The sequence below is a fragment of the Plectropomus leopardus genome, chromosome 4 (assembly GCF_008729295.1).
Source record: "Plectropomus leopardus isolate mb chromosome 4, YSFRI_Pleo_2.0, whole genome shotgun sequence".
NCBI classification, from domain to species: domain Eukaryota; kingdom Metazoa; phylum Chordata; class Actinopteri; order Perciformes; family Serranidae; genus Plectropomus; species Plectropomus leopardus.
In genome coordinates this window covers 32,310,066-32,327,713 of record NC_056466.1, presented here as the reverse complement: position 1 = coordinate 32,327,713, position 17,648 = coordinate 32,310,066, and the positions used below count along the sequence as shown (strand labels likewise).

The 17,648-nt window shown below is 38.6% G+C and overlaps 1 protein-coding gene across 2 annotated transcripts; it reads right to left on the bottom strand.

Moving 5' to 3' along the window:
* Positions 1-8,780: 8,780 nt before the first annotated feature.
* On the bottom strand, positions 8,781-17,623 carry LOC121941911 (C-type mannose receptor 2-like). 2 transcript variants are annotated; one of them, XM_042484892.1, is made up of 10 exons: positions 16,182-17,623; positions 16,003-16,085; positions 13,788-14,059; positions 12,486-12,611; positions 11,974-12,073; positions 10,657-10,725; positions 10,153-10,244; positions 9,525-9,650; positions 9,268-9,370; positions 8,781-8,988 (listed from the first exon to the last, which is right to left on the bottom strand). In XM_042484892.1, the coding sequence occupies exons 2-10, from the start codon at positions 16,064-16,066 to the stop codon at positions 8,921-8,923; spliced, it is 1,020 nt and encodes a 339-aa protein (XP_042340826.1). In that variant the 5' UTR covers positions 16,067-16,085; positions 16,182-17,623; the 3' UTR covers positions 8,781-8,920. The 2 variants fall into 2 exon arrangements, with proteins under 2 accessions (XP_042340826.1, XP_042340827.1); XM_042484893.1 differs by lacking the exon at positions 16,182-17,623 and having other exon boundaries at positions 16,003-16,172.
* Between the last annotated feature and the right edge of the window lie 25 nt (positions 17,624-17,648).

Genomic DNA, 17,648 nt, shown 5'->3' with positions numbered 1-17,648 from the left:
AGACAATACACTGCATCCTGAACCACAGCTGCCCTCAATATGCACTGGTATATATTCTACATATTCCTGGATTGAATACTATCTTCCAAAAGATAGTTTATATTTTGTCAAAGTGCTGTCCAACACATCAGGCCATATCTCCTTTGATTTTTTAGATGATTTTTTTTTGCTTGTAGCCTTTAATTGATAGGACAGACTTGGTGTGAAAGGATGAGAGAGAAGGGGGATGACATGCAGCAAAGGGCAGAGGCTGGAATCGAACCTGCAGCCGCTGCAGCGAGGACATAGCCTCTGTACATTGGGCACCCGCTCCACCAGCTGAGCTATAGGCACCGCTAACTACACTGACATCTGGTGACTGTACAGGCCGAAGCATACGATTCAAATTATTTTTCATACCTATGTAATTGCTCAGTGACCCCTCGTGTGATAGCCTGCATTCACTGTAAGGTTCTCCATTCATTTATTCATGTTTTTCATTCATTTATTTATCATCCAATCTGTATCGAACAAGATGCACGGAGAAGAAAATAGAGTGGAAATAAAAGAGCAAAAACCTTGCGAATGCGGAGAGGGTGGGCAAGTCAGAGAGTATTAATATTATTACTCTTCACCGAGAAGCCTGTTGGTCAGGAGGGTCAGGGCATTATTATGCACAGTTGCTGTAGAAACCAACCTTGACCTCAGCTTCACATCTTCATCTTCATAAGAGGCAGTGGGAAAAAGTGTGTGTGTGTGTGTGGGCATGTGGAAATGATGACAGGGTGCAGCTATTTGAAAGTCAAATTAGAAGAAGAAGCATGCATGACTGCATCACAGAGACACACGAGGATGTATCACGGGGCAACTCGGATGCTAAATGGTCAACTGCGTCGGCACACGCAGGTACAGACGAGTCAGAAAAAAAGGTTTGATGTGAGCTCTGTGTTCACTCCAACAGGAAGTGTGCAACATGTAAACAGGAAACTGGTGGTGGAGACGCCACCGTGGTTGGAGGCATCTTTGCTTTGTTCTCTCAGATCAGCACAAGGTGATCTAATTCTGGTCAGGACAAGATGGTTGTGCAGATGACAGTGTGCAGGGCTGGCGATGACGCGGCCATTCTTTCATAGTGAACTGTTAGTTGAGCTTTATGATATTTGTGCAGATGGAAGCACTAAAGAGGTGTTGTGTGTGTGTGTGTGTGTGTGTGTGTGTGTGAGTGTGTCTTCCAGCCCAGGGGTTCATACATTATTCAGTTTCAGACATTAAAGATGTAGATGTGGTCAGAGACATATGCAGGAGAGACACACTGAGTGCTCACACTCACACACACACGCACACACACACAAATCCACACATGCATGCCCACACACATGGACTTCTGTTGCCTAATGAAAATCTTTATAGATTTTTTATTCCAATGTAATTTGATTTTTCTTCTTTGGTTTTTTTTTTTCTGTGAGTAAATTCACAATCACACCGTTGACTCAACCTCGACACGAGCGGGGAGAAAAGATGAGAAAGGAAGGAGTTGAAGAAAAATTAGGACAAAAAGAGAGAGAGAGAGAGAGAGAGAGAGAGAGAGAGAGAGTGTGTGTGTGTGTGTTTTTGGACGGGAGAGGCATGAAACGTGTCTCAAGGAGCTGAGATTTCACAGCCCAGTGACTCTGTCACTGTGCACCTGCTCACTGAGACGGTGAGAGGGAGGAAATGAGGGGAGAGAGGGAGGTGAGGTGTGTGTGTGTGTGTGTGTGTGTGTGTGTGTGTGTGTGTGTGTGTGTGTGTGTGTGTGTGTGTGTGTGTGTGGACAATTGCAGGTTACTATGAGAGTGCCATTCTGTACTTTACCATACAATAACATATTGGACCACCTGGCCAAAAGTATATGGACATAAAAACATGACACCTGTATGAGTCTGCTGAAAATCTCATTCCAGACGCATTCATTAAATCAATCCATCAGTCCTCATTTATTTGTCTCATGGAGTTACACAAAGTAATTTGTGATCCCATCAGCTCCTTTAACCCTTTGAAACCAAGAGTGACATCACTTTTCTTGTGCTGCTTTCAGATGCATTTTGCAAGTATTTAAACCTTTGAAGTTTGAGCAAATTGGTGTAATTTCTTCAAAATATGGAAAAAGAACACAATAAGCAACTCTATAAGAAACGTTCCACACGGCAAGAAATTAAAAGATTTAGAAAATTCACACAGCCACTGAAGGCCTACTGCACATTCAATCAAATTCAGTGTTTGGAATAACATGTCATATCATGTTTGGATTAAAAGTATCTGGTGGTTTGCAAAAATGTGCCAATACCAATACTGTCTTCTGGCCTCTGGGCTGACAGTGTGGATGTGAGCCAGCATTTACAATACAAGGACCCTGAAACAGACTTTTTTTCACAACATACATTTAGCAAAAGCCGGAAAAGCACAAGGAGGAACTACCAACATTAACAATGGCTCTGTTCCATTAAATGTCCCAGGTGGCCCGTCCAATGAGCCAGCATGAACAATACCAAACCTTGGAACACATGTAGTTGCTTATATACAGACAGCGGCTGTTATGGGGCACCCATGGAGAGCAGTAACACCACTACAATTGTAACAACACTTTTTTTTCTCAAACTAAGCTGCTATGGAAATATGAATACACACACATCATCAGGGGCGTAGCACCAAATTCTAGGCCCTATGAATAAGCAATCTCTGTGGGCCCCTGTCCGTCCTCTCTTGACCCGTCTCTCTCTCACAACGGTGCTCCCTCCAGCAGTGTAAGCAGCCACTCAATCAGCTCTAGTAGCGTTTAGATGAGGTGAATCCTCGTGCAGGGGCAGACTAAACCTCCTCTAAACTCTCTATACTGTCTCCATATAGAAACATATAGAATAACATATAGAATTTTAACTGATTTATTTAGCAAATTTCAATTTAGTTATAGCATTAATTAAAAAATAGCAAAAAAAGAGGAGCAAACTTTTTTATGTCAGGCTTCTTTTGGGGGGCCCCCCTCTCATTTGAGGCCCTTGGTAGTTTCCCTTTACCGTGATGCTCCTACATATCATGCAACTAATTTTGATTTTACACACATTCAAACATGAATTGTCAGAGACAAAGACCAGATATTAATTTAAATTAGGGCTGTCAAACGCTTCATTTTTAAAATTGTGATTAATCGCAGAACTGCAATAGTTAATCATGATCAATGTTTAATCATATGTTTTCAGTTCCATTGTTCTGCATTTTAGAACAGTCGTGAAGTCCATATTGACAAGGAAAAGCAGTTCTTACCACATTTTCTTGATTAGGACTCAGATAACAGAAAAAATCTGTACGTTTTTTGACTCATGGGTACCCATAGAACCCATTTTCATTCAGATATCTTGAGGTCAGAGGTCAAGGGACCTTAATCACATCGAAATTAACGCTGACGGCTCAATTTAAATTTGACTCTTTGTGAACATGCAACTTTTTAATTGCCAACTGCAACATACACAACATGCCACATACACTCGACCTTGGGGAATATCTCTTTCTCTCTCTCATTCACTGCAGCTCAGTTGAATATACTTTAATGGTATGAGTGTCGCTCAACAGTATTGTGAGTGATTAAATTACAATGCTGGACATAATGCAGTATTATAATATTAATCTCCTGCCCTCGCTTCCTGTGTTTCTATCATGATTTCAGAAGAAAGGTGCTGAAGAGAGGGACTCAGGTGTGTCTAAATCTTTAATTGGATTTCTTGTAATCTCTGTTCTTCAGTGAAATGAAACAAATGGCTTTTGTTATTCACCACAACTCTAGTAACCATTTCATGCCAAAGCAAAATGGAAACGATGTTGTGCATAAAGATGTTTTGTATGATTTTGTTTAAAACCTAGTGTATGTGGGTGTGTGCACATCTATATGTAGGTGTGTTTTGAACATGTTCATGTGTGTGTGTTAGAGAGAGGGGGAGAGAAATGGTGTGTGGGGGGGCGAGAGCGTTATCTTGCAAAGCAGACGTTTCGGAGCATAGCTGAGACTATAAGGTCAGTGTGAGTGCTGTGTTTTAGCCCCGGGATGAAAAGCTAATAGCAGAGTAATGACAGAGAGGGAAACTGCAAACAGGAGATAAGGCAGACAGAAACAAAACGGCCATCGCTGAGAGGGCTGATTACAGAGCCAGCCAGTGAGCATAAGAGAGGAAAAGAAGCGAGAGAGAGAGATGGAGAGAGAGGTGGCAAACAGAGCAGGATAAACGATTTAGAAAATGGATAGATATTGTGACCCCTGGACTCCTGTAAGTTAGCTTCATCCAAACGATTTCCTGTGAGTTCTGAGAAGGTGACCCTGTCTTTCCTCTGACCCCAAAAGCACCAAATTCACTTTAATTATGGTGTAAAAATCCCAAAAAAGAAAATATACCTGTCTTTCTGAAATGGCATATATTATTACCTGAACGACTTCACTTTTGTGCTATCTGCATCCAGCTGTACTTTTCCACTGCAGTTGGCATTCTCATTTTGTGGCATCAGTTTTCCCACAATCGGAAATCTACAGTCCCAAGTTTTAGATCAGGGGACCTAACAGGATGTCTTTGATTTGCAGCTTGCAGAGCCAGAGTCACATGCAACATGTTAAAGGTTGTGCATACACAGAAAGCCTTTGTTTTTATGTTAACACAATAAACATACATGCAATAAAAAAAGACCATCAGAAAAAGTGCTTAATATTATTATGCGAAATATTATGATTCAACTGATGGCAACTTACTACAGATGTTTTGGTTACGGTATTTGTTCTCCCCCTTGTGGTGGTTATTGAACATTACACTAAGCAGAAATAAATTGTGACAAAAAAGCATAGTTCTATTATTCAACTGCAACAGGATTTGTAAAGTGCATATTTAAACTGTAGCTCCAAACAGAATCAATGTTAACAAAATTTTAAAAAACCAAAACAAAATCACCAGATCACATTTTGATTAGAGGTTTATTATCCAACATCCCAGAACCCAGAACATTCTAGAACTAACAAATAGTCAGGACCTTACATTCTACTATTGTATTTATCATTCTGGAACAATGCCATTCTAGAAGCATAATATTTTAGAACCTGTAACATTCTAGAACCCATGACATACTAGAGATTATCCAGAGCCCTTACATTCAAAAACTTTAAAAATCCATGACTTCACATCTTAGAATTGTATCTTGGCATTCCAGAACTATAATATTCTTGAAAAAAGTAACACCTAGAACTCCTGCATTCCAGAACTCATAACATTTTAGAACTGAATTCTAGAACCACGACATTCTAGAACCCGTAAGTAACTAGTGCCATGAACTAAAACATTCCAGAACCCTACCATTCTAGAACTAACACATATTCATTATTTGCCATTCTGCAGTTGTAGAATTGCCATTCTGCAATTGTACTTTAATATTCTAAAACACTACTATTGTTGAACTGTATTATTCTAGAACCACTCTTATCTAGGACTGCAACACTCTAGAACCAGTGTCATGCTAGAAACATTCTGGAACCCTTCCATTCTAAAACTGACATTCTGAACCCCATAACAATCCAGATATCCTATATTCTAGGACCCATATTCTAGAACAATAACATAATAGAACCACAACATTCTAGAACCTGTAACAACCCTAACACTATAGACAAACATTCATAACACATCTTAACATTGTACAATTAAAGCAACTGCGCAAATTAACCTTAACATTTTAGAAATATAATATCATAGAAGATTCTAGAGCTGTAATATTCTAGAACTCCTGCATCCTGTAGCCCATATCATTCTAGAACAGTAACATTCCAGAACCTCTGTCACTCTAGAGCTCCTGACATACTATAAACATTCCAGAGCCCATAGCATTCTAGAACTAACAAATACTCAGTGTTTAACATCTTCAGTTGTACCTTAACATTCTAGAAGTATAACACTCTAAAAGTCCTAAAGTCCAGGATCCATAACATTCTGAAACAGTAATATTCCAGAACCTATGACATGCTAGAACATTTTACAATTTTACCAAACCACAAGATTCTACAACCCGTGACACGCTAGAACATTCTGGAACCCTAACATTATAGAACTAACAATCATTCATAACCTAATATTTTACAATTAAATCATTCCTTCATTAGTCTCCATAGAGGAAATTAAATTTTTCACTTTTTTGTTTTTTTTTTATAGATCACACACACAGACCTGAGCTACAGACACAGTTATAGCGAGGTGTCAGAGCTAGGGGACTACCCATGGACAGACATAAAGGTGGGTTTTTAGTCGGCATGGAAAATAAGTCCAAGGACTTAGCAAATCTGATGGACTGGGGAAGATTGTTCCTCAGGGTCGGGGCTAAAACAGCAAATGTACAGTCACCTTGTTTTGCAGTTGAAACATGGGAAGGATAAGATGCCAAGATTTGAGGATCGGAGTGGTTGAGAATTAGAGTAAGGAACAAGGAGATCAGAAATGAGGGTGAGGTCATGCAGAGCCTTGTATGTTATGAAAGGGATCTTGCAATTTACTCTGAATTTTACAGGAAGCCAATGGAGGGATGTCAGATAGATAGATAGATAGATAGATAGATAGATAGATAGTTGTCAATGACTTAGAGGAGCTTGACTGAAGCAAGTGTAAATTAAATTACGATAATCTAAACAAGATAAAATGAATGTGTGTATTAATAGCTCAAGATTCTTGGAAAATAACGTACATCTGATTTCTTAACTGAAGGAAACAGAGCTGATCTAAGATGAGACCAACATACTGATTAACTGCTGAGTTAAAGCTATCCGGAGCAATCCTTATCTTTCTCAAGGATACTTTGACATGTTTTTGTGTTCTGGACCCAAAATGGCTGAGACAGAAACAAGGAGCAGTATTAAGATGTTTTTTTTAAATAAAAAAACAGGCTGGAAACACTTGCTGAAAACAAGCAGCAGAAACACTGGAAATACACAAACAGGCAAAATAATCCAGCAGAGGAGTGGAGTGGAGACCAGCTTTTTTAGAGGCGTTGATTGTTTATGATTAAGGCCAGGTGGGCCTCATTGCCAATTCAGGAGAGAGAAAGGGTGGCAGCCACACCTCCTGCCACACAAAAACCCGAACACAAAAACACAAATCACAACAGTTTTACTGAAGGATCTGAGAATCAAACCTCTAACATTCCAATTAGAGGCCAACCAACTACAACTACACACTCCACCTTAACCAACATTCTTAATCTTTACAACTAAAAACATTCACAACTTTACATTCTACAGCTGTACTGTAATATTCTAGAACTACAATATTCTAAAACGTGACATAAACATTCATGACTTAACAATGTACAATTGGGCCTTGACTTTCAAGAAATATAACATTCTAGAACCCATCATACACTTGAACTCCTGACTTGCTAGAAACATGCCGCAATCCTAAAATGTTTAAACTAACAACATTATACAATTGTACCTAATAATTCTAGAACTATACTGTTGCAGTACCTTACAATTCTAACACTTTAACAATATATAACTCCTACATTCTACAACCCATAACTTTCTAGAACCTGTAACACTCTAGAAACAGTGACATGCTGACAAGCTTTCATAACTTAAAATTCTACGATTGTACCTTAAGATTCTAAAATGGTAACATTCAAGAGCCACCACATTCTGGAACCCATAACACTCTAGAACCCTTACATTCTGAAATGGAAAAACATCCATGAATAAACATTCTACAATTGTACTTTATGATCCTAGAACTATAAAATTCTAAAACATGTGACATAAACATCCATGACTCACCAATGCATGAATGACTTTCCTTGACTTTCTATAAAAATAACATTCTACAACAATAGTAGTCTAGAATGATTACATTTTAGGACCACAGCATTCTAGAACCCATCATGCACTACAGCCTTTGATTTGGTAGTAACATGCCAGAACCCTAAAATTCTAGAACTAACAAACGTTAATAACTCAACATTCTACAATTTATACCTTGAGAATATTGTAGAACCATAACATTTTTTTTAAGATTATTTTTTGGGGCATTTTCCCTTTATTCAGAGGACAGCTGAAGAGAGACAGGAATGGTGGGAAGAGAGGGGGGAATGACAAGCAACAAAGGGCCTCAGGCTGGACTCGAAACCTGGGCCGCAGCAGAAGCCTCAGGCATATGGGGCATGCACTCTACCTGGTTAGCTAGAGACCACCCCAAACCATAACATTTTCACACTATAGAATTCTAAAACCCCCACATTCTAGAACCCATAATATTCTAGAACCTGTGAGTGAAACAGTGACATGCTGGAAACCTTACATTCTGTAACTAACAAACACTCAAAACTTAACATTTGTACCTACAGTTGTACCTTAACATTCTGGAACAGTAAGATTCAGCATTCTGGAACCCATAACACTCTTGAACCCTAACATTCTGAAACTGAAACACATCCAGGACCCGACATTCTGCAATTGTACCTTAATATTCTAGAACTACAACATTCTAGAACAGTAATATTCTAGATTATGAGTCGCTGTGCCAAGGTTTATGAGGGGAGAGCAAGAATAACAAAGAATGAGTGGGTCTATTTAAACAGACAGTTTAGAAATGATACAGGATTTACTAAGGAGAGTCTGCCTGTATTACTGCAGAGCAGAGTTTTTCACTATTCTCTGAAAAAATGAATGAATCTTTTGTTCATTGTGTAGAGAAATCGATACATAAAACTACAAGATATAATGACAAAAATAACCAGCCTGAAACTCTGGGATGGTAAATGACTCTATAATTTATTTGGAAAATTTGTACAAGACAGGTGCTTTTAAATTTTGGTAAGAATACCATTTAAATGTGTACTTGATTGAAATAATTAGTTAATCTGTCCGTCTTGTGTAGGCTGCATGTTTCAATCAAATTCTTCACACAACCATGTCCTTCACACAAAACGAAGGGAAAGACTGATCACAGTCGTAATTGCTCCAACCCTCTGTAAAGACAGAACAAGAGACATTTAGATACTGCTGTTACAAAATCTGAACATGTTCTTATGTCCTATACAGAAACATGGGATTTTTTTTGCAAAAGATGTAGAAATGGCTCAAGCCATCTACTTAATGATGGTGGATGATATAACAAGTCAGTTTTCTCTCAAATATACAATCCAATCACCCAGCTTCCAGCATTCAAGAGTTTGACTGAATTGATTTGTTTGGATGAAACTGAGATTGTTTCAATAAACCACTAAATGTTTATGTGTTTTTCTCACCAGAGTTCAATGTTGAAAGGCATGGGTTGGCACTTTGTGGAAAAGACGTCTCAGCAAAAAATCCAGGATAAAACCAGGAGCCATCCAGCCACATCCATTGGTCCTGGAGTGAGACAGTGAAACATTTTTGGTGTGGGTAGTCTACTCATCTACCATGATCCCACACTACTTCACAGCAAAAATGATATTTTGTATGTTCAAACTCTGCAAATCAGCGGTAAAACACAGAAAAAGCTGAACATGTTTTGTCATCACACCATAAGGTAGAATCCACCCAGCCAGGTTGGAGAGTTTCCATTATTAGTGGTCTGCTGATAGAGGAAGTTGTACTCCTGAGGGCTGTGGACAGACACCAGGGTGGCCTCAAGACCAGCACAGGTTGCCTGGTGGAGAGAAAGATGACAAGGAAGGAGATGTAGACAGATAGTAGAAAGAGCAACCGGGGTGAGAAATGAAGATAAGGATGAACGAAGGATGGTGAGAGATGCAAGAGGAGAAGGAAAGAAATTGAAAGTGGGAAGATGACAGAGATACAGAGGGACAGTAAACTCAGTTTGACTGAATTAAGTATGCCCACTGTGTCAGACGTGAAGACCACCTTTTTTAAACAGAAGAAGCAAAGAGGACTACAATTAACCCTATAGTCCTACTTATATTTTAACTCCAAAGTGCCAGGTTCCACTCTTTAAATGTGAATTAAGTAATCCAGGCTAACATGATTTTAATCAGCTACAACCTTCCTTCATCCAGCTACGTTGGCTCTTTATAAAGAATACAATGTTTAACTTGTGTGGTCATTATCCAGCTAAGTAAGGTGTGACTGCATGCTTATCTATTTCAAAACAATATGGACACACTCTAATGGCAGTTTCATTGTGTATTTACATCAGCTTCATGCCAGGTCAGACTGTCATCGTTGTAGTAGTAACAGCGGCCCTGGTACCCTGTCCAACCCTCAGGACACAGCATGGTAGGGGCTGTCAATGTCAAACAAAAAATACTGTGGGTTCAAACACATCCACAACATGACTCTTTCAGCTAAGAAAGTCTGTCTTTCCAATGTCACCACTTCTAGGTAGGTAGAAACCAAAGACCTGAACTGATCACTGTTGATCAAACACGTGAGTGAAGTGTCAAACAAAATACTGTCATTTCAAGCTGTTCTGATAACTAACTGAACTTTAAGGGCATTCAATCATGTCAGTGCCACGATTCAAGTAGGATTCCAAAAGAGATGACAAAGTCCCTGGCAAAGTAAGCCAATGCAACATAAAGGATAATGTTAGCCTCTGTCTCATTTTGAATGTATCTTCTTTACGTTGTAACATCACCATTAATCTACCTTTAATGTTTTTCTATCGTGCATTGTGCAGACATGTATCGACTTACTGACGTTGGAGGCCTTCACACAGATGGAGGGATAGCCACCCATGTTGCATGGGGAATTGGTCCATCCCTCTGTGGAAAGAGAAGATTAGAAAAGCACCATGAGCATTATGGAGAAGAACATTCTGTCACTATGCAGATTTAAAAAAAAAATGCATGAGCTAACTCAAGTGTTGAAAACTTTGATTATTCAGTTTGAAAATAAAGTCTATTTGCCTGGGTCGAGACCTTGGGATTCACACACTCCGCCGAGTTTAAAATTAACTGATTTGCCTTGCATCATGACATGAAACAACATTACAGAACCAACAAATACTTACAACTTAATATTTTACAACTATACCTAGCATTCTAGAGCTATAATATCCTAGAAGAGTAACATTCTAGAACCACAGCATTGTAGAACCTGTATCACTCTAGAACCTGTGACATGTTAGAAGCATTCTAAAACCCTAACATTTTAGTATTGACAAATATTTACAACTTTACATTCCACAATTGTATCTTAACATCCTTGCCAGAACCTTTGAATCCACCTACTCCACTGACCTCGAGTTGACTGATTGCGGTCTGGCATCGTGATATAAAACAGCACATTCTCAGTCGCACTGAGAAACAACCAATGAGCACCATGGGTGGGCTACCAATCAACCAGTCAGTGCAATAGGGGGGCTAACACCATTGTGATGCTGTGGTCAAAGGTTGTTAAGCAGTGTGCCAGAACCAGTGAGGAATAATAACAACAATGGCAAGGGTTATAGACAAGATAGACGCTTAGCAGGCTGTTCTTAATCACCATGGCTTCTCAATACTGCCCAACATCGTACTTTGTTCATTCATTGCAGTTCACTCTTAAAACCCTGGCAAAATAAGTATGTTGGCAGGGCAACACATTTGTGTGAACTTATATAATGCTAGATTTAAGCAGATACTTGTTTTCTGCATTCTATTGGCTGAGGCATACCATTGCTGTACTCCTCTGTACTTCTTAAAAACTCTTCATATGCTTTCCTACAAAATGCAATGCACTCAAATTCATACATATCATACGTATTATGAAAACCTGGGATCATGTCTCCAATACACTGACGGGGGAAAGCAAGGAAACAGTCCCGAGCTGTCTTGTAATGAGGCAGGTTGGAGTGGTGGATGGGTCATAAAAACACAGACTGTCCTCTTCAGTCGAGCCAACCTAGCTTTACATTAATTATGTAACTGTATTCTAATTTGTAGGGTATCATAAAAAATGGGGGTATGTTGATAAAACCCACCTATACAGTGTATTATTGGGGTCCCTGGATCTTCATGTGTGTTTCTTACCCTCAATGTTTAGCGCTAGGCATGGGTTGCTGCTCTCCCAGGTTACGTCAATCACAGTGTTCTTGTAGAACCAGGAACCATCAAGCCATAACCACTCGCCCTAGAGGAGATGGACAATATCATCATAAGTACAGTGGAGACTACACTCAAAAATTTATACAAAGAATATAAAATGTAGAATTGTTTTGTACTGCCAACTGCAGATCAAATTTCCCCTTGAGGGACAATAAAAGCTCTGAACTGAACTGATCTGAAAGGTTAGGAGTTTGTAGGTTCTTGGCTACTGTAGAAACATCGCGTGCTCCCATTTATGATTTGTGTCATTGAAGGTTGATCATTCTGACTGCGCTTGGGAAAGGTTATCATGCTGATCATCATCTAGAGATATATATTTTTTCAAAATATCAAACTAGAATTTACCATGGCTGATATCAATGAGTGCAAATACTGGTCTGGACCCTGTGGTCTACATATCTAAAAATGCTATCCTACAACATTTTCATGGTTTGTACCTGTAGGTAGAAGCCACCCAGCCAAGCAAAATATTTTCCATTACTGTTGGTGAGATGCTGAAGGAAACCGTGTTCCTGAGCGCTGTGGACGGAGACCAGCGTGGAGTCAAGCAGGGCGCAGTTCAGCTGTTGGAGGGGAAGAGGAGGGAGGGACAAAAAGATACACATTAAAGGATGACTTCCTGAAATGCACATGGTCTTGGTCCTTCTCAATAAACACAAAAATATTCTTGCATAGAAATTAAATGGTTGTCAAAGGTAAGTCAAAACAGGCCATAAGGATACTGATATCAAGATTGAGTGGCATGTCGGTGTAGTGGTTAGCACTGTCACTTCATAGCAAGAGGGTTTCACCTTTGTATATAAAATAAAAGCAGAATGTAAAAAACAGTCCATCTTTTTTCTTTTTGTGTTTTCTTTTATTTCCTAAAATGATATAAGTTCATATCAATTGTACTTTACTGCTTCACATGCCAAAATAGCTTCTGACAACTTGGTAACAAAACTGTTTCTGTTTAATCTTCATACTGCTATAAAAAAGCTCAGGGTTATAATTTATAAATACATTTTTTTTATAATAGTTATAACATTAATTATAACATGTATAGTGATACATCATCGCTCTGATTAGATACAGTAGATGGAACAGATAGCTGCTGCCCTCAGATGGCTGTATAGAGAGTCAACAGAGTGAAAAAATGCAAAATATGTAGTATTTTTCTTGGAAGAAATTAATCATAGACTGTGCATAAAGAAGGATGACACATTCCCACCTACCTTCGCTATACTTAAGTGAGGCTAAAATATCTGGAATATAGGTGCTGACATCTGGGAGTTACTGACAAAACACCCATCCAACCAATCTTGAGCAGCCCCATTGAATGCAAGTGCATGGATTGGCTGTCACAGCTGCCAGTAATGGCAGAAAATGCCTTTTTTTGCAGAATTCATTAAAACCAAACTTACCATAAAAAAATAACAAAACACTTGACAAACATCAGGGCAATGAGAACTACTTTCAGTGACAGAAACCATCTTTGGGAAACATTTATTTTACGTGTACTAGTTTTTAGTTTGGCCTATGTCCTATTTATTAACATGGAGGGGTGGGTTTTATGACCTATACCACAGTCAGACACCAGGGGGCGATCCACATTAAAAAGCTACACTTTGGGGGAGCTGTCATGTTGTCCATCTTTATATACAGTCTATGAAATGAATACAGAGAATGCTATAAATAGATCCTTGACTTTGAGTTTTCTATAGAGTGTGTTTGGTGCTGTGGTGGCGTTGAGTGTTTACCAGAGCCTGAGGCCAGAGCATTGCATCATTCACAAAGTAGTAGCAGCGTCCCTGGTACACCTCCCATCCCTCATGACACATTTGGCTTGGTGTTAGAGGAGCTTCTGTTCTAATGTATGGTGTCGTTGTAGTTGTTGTAGAAGTGGCACAACAAGGAAATGTTGTCGAAGTGGTTTGCATTTCAACAGTAGTAGTGTCATTGTAAAGCCCCGTCACTGTGTGAGTGGTTGGGAATTGGGTTGTGAGAGTGACAGCCTCCACAGAGGGAGGCACTGTGAAGACAAAAATTAAAGCCTGTATTAATTTTTAAAAAATCATCATGTAAAACCCCTGTACAAGATGTTTACAATCATAATCTGCCACAAATCACCACGTCTTTTGCCAAATGTAAATGAACACAAAGCTAACATTAGGCTAACCTGAGGAAATAAGAGGTTTAATAGAGGTTTCACAGACAGATAAGAGATGAAGTCAGCATTCTCATGTAATAAAGATTTGCTCACATGCCATATCAGAAGCATTTTGCTGGATATTGATAATTTTGGTGGAAAAGTTATCCAGGTGATATGTGCCAAATTTAAGGATATATGGTCATTTTTACATTAATGCCTGAAATTTGGTACATTTGTACAGTTTTAGGCCCTGAACATTTTCAAAAATAAAGCCATCAAAAAAATGCCTCGTGGTCACGATGGCAGCCATTTCACTTTCCACCAAAATCAAATTATGTATTCTGCATCATATCTCCTGATTCAATGATAACAAGGAAAAAGTGTCTGTTTCTATGTTTTAGTGTCCAGCGATTACAGTGACACGTGCACGTGCACGTGCACGTGCACATGCACGACATAATAAACTGTTCGGGTAGATAATCACTGGGGAGTTCCATGATGTGAGAGGAAAGTCGCAGTGAGAGCTTTGGCTGCCTTGTAATAGAGAGTCTGTTGCTTCATGTGTAAATAGTTTTAAAAGCTTAACCTTTTAAAACCTGAAGAAATTGGTTTGATTTCTTTCAAAAACACAGCAACACAGAAAATCTACAAAAGTTACAACAAAAAAAAAGCAAAAAAAAAAAAAAAAAAGTAATAACAAAAACAAACAAGAAAAAGACCAGAATAATAAATATACATGTATATGTTTTTTGCCCCGTAACAGAATTTTAAACATTTACTAATAATAATAAATATCATTTTCTGGAAACTATTTTCTTTTTTTTTAAAAAAAAAAAAGAATTTTCAAATAATCCTCCCTCCTTTGTAAAAACTAATTTTCTGGTTATTTTCTTGCCACCTTTTACTAATTTCTCACAGTCTGTGAGACATTTCTGGCCAAGTTGGTCATTATCAAGATATCAAACCATTTTAAGGGTTCCTCTGGCATCGAGGAGGCCATTTTTGCCGCTCGCTGGATATTTTTCTCTTCTTTGGGTCATTCTCTGTAAACCATACAGATGGTTTTACCGTTAAAATCCCAGTAGATCAGCAGTTTCTGAAATACTCAGAGCAGCCCGTCTGGCACCAACAACCATGCCACGTTCAAAGTCACTTAAATCACATTTCTTCCTCATTCTGATGCTCGGTTTGAACTTGACCATGTCTACATGCTTAAATGCAATGAGCTGCTGCCATATGACTGTCTGATTAGATATCTTCATAAACAAAGAGTTGAACAGGTGAACCTAATAGACTGATGAAGGGATGACGTATTTTTGTAGGCCAACCAGGAAGTCAGCATCGCACCGGTTCCCTCGTCAGAAACCTTATGGGATTCTTGAATAGGATTTGCGATTATTGCCAAATTATTGGCGATAATTGCATTATCTCTCTGATGGACACAAGTTTATGAGACTTACACATTTTGTTCAGCATGATAATCTTCAATGAAATCACCAGAAGCAAAAAGCTATTGTTAGGCTATACAAGAACTACATTACAGTCGCTCGACTTAAACCTCACAACTAGTGTTGCAACAGTGCTGCAGAGGTGGCTAATATGCATATGTGCTCATTACTACAAATTCCATTTTTAACAGAATACAGTCATTTCGTGCACATCATAAAATAAATATCGATTAGTGCAGCTTTGAAACTGAACTCTAAATAGGGCTATGTAGAGCTGTGTGCAGTAACAAAAAAACAATGTTAAAAAGTAAACTTTCTTGCTTAGATTAAAATGAACTGTTTACAGACAGATTTGTGTCAAATGGAGCAAGTTACCTGATGCAGCTCTGACAGAGATGCCAACAGCAAGGAGAGCACAGAGGACGAGAGACGACTTCATGGTGATGAATGACACTTTTCTGCAAGGGAAGAAAACTCATCACTCAGCGCTTAAAATTTACATCAGCTCTTATTACAGCTATGATGAGGCGAAGAAGGCAGCAGAAAAAGTTTACCTGGTTCTCGTACGTGAGAAATGGTCTTCGACAGGGAGCTCCTGCACACCTCTGAGCTTTATAGTCCCACATCACGTCAACACATTTCAGTCTGATGTGTACTTAACATACATGTGATAAACTAATCAGCATGTCGGCACTCACATCTCAATCTATCTGTGTTTGTTCAAGTAGTTTCCAGAAGCTGTTGGAAAAATCTGTGTTGCTAGGCAGTTTTAAATGTATTTTTCCCAGGAAGTTAGAAACAAATCCAGACCTCTCAAGTTTGGAGTACACTATGTTTGTGAATATAAGCAGCAATAAGTAGATAATGACAGAAAATGAGAGGTTTGCATGTTTTGTTTTAGGATGATTTTTAGTTTAGACGACATGACTCATTGACCTAAAGCGGCAACCTGCTGACTGTGGCTGCTGGGAAATAAAATAAATGGGCTGCTAATCAGTCAGTGAAGGTCACTAGTAAAGTCGGGCAGTTTATACTTGAAGGTTCAACAGATGGTATTTACTGTATTTGCTGTATTTGCTGTAGATACGACTAATTTGTGTCTTGGAAAATATGTCAGGCAATATTTCTCAACATGCTGTTGCTCATTTAAAGCCCTAAGTTTGAATCTGCTGACTCACAGTTTGTTTCTGATAATAATGTGTATAAATTTGGTTTAATATATCATTAAATCCAACTATTGTCATTAAAGGCTACCATTAAGTGATTTCAAATGCCAACAAACTTGATTTAGATCATGTAAAATCCATTAAATGTACATTACATTTGAATATCCTGTAGACCTCTAGTATAATAAGTGTGAAATTATTCAAATAAAAGCAGAGTTCTAATAATGAAAGCAGGAGTTTAAAGCTGCACTGATTAATGTCATTTTTTTAGCAACAGATCCAGTGACAGTGTAAATTAAAAGGTGTTGCTAGCTCACTGCCCAGTGATACAGATGCCAGGTTTACTTTGGTAAAAAGATAATAGTCCCTTAATGAAACTGCTCATAACAGAGTCTGTGGATTGTCTTGAGTTAACGGGTCATGATATCTCTAACACCATAACTATTTAGGCTAATAGCAATACAGTCAAAAGGAAAAATATATATTTTTGATTTTGAGGTGAACTGTCCCTTTAATGTTGTCCTAATTGCTGCCATGTCTGCTGACTGTTATACACACCAGCTTTCCTCGTAAGCGCAGGTCATACTGAAAAAGCTGGTTCATTTCCTCTATTAACAAACAAGAAAATCCAAAATGTTGAACTGCATGTTATGCTGCGAGAGAACAGAGTTGTTTAAGAGAAGGATGGAAGGAAAGGATATGCAGAAAGATACATTTATGATTGTTACCATTCTTACCACACACTTGAGCAGGTGATCCTACATGGCGTTTCAGTCCATCTAAGAGAAAATAAAAATCTTATGATTCCTCATGAGACATCATCATAAACTGTAATTTTCTTTGGACTTAAATATT

Coding starts and splice junctions, on each gene's coding strand:
- LOC121941911 (XM_042484892.1), bottom strand. CDS start 16,066: ATGAAGTCGTCTCTCGTCCTCTGTGCTCTCCTTGCTGTTGGCATCTCT. Junction 10,245..10,656: donor TGTGAAGGCCTCCAACGTCA/GTAAGTCGATAC, acceptor TGACATTGACAG/CCCCTACCATGCTGTGTCCT. Junction 9,651..10,152: donor TGACCTGGCATGAAGCTGAT/GTAAATACACAA, acceptor TCTCTCCACCAG/GCAACCTGTGCTGGTCTTGA.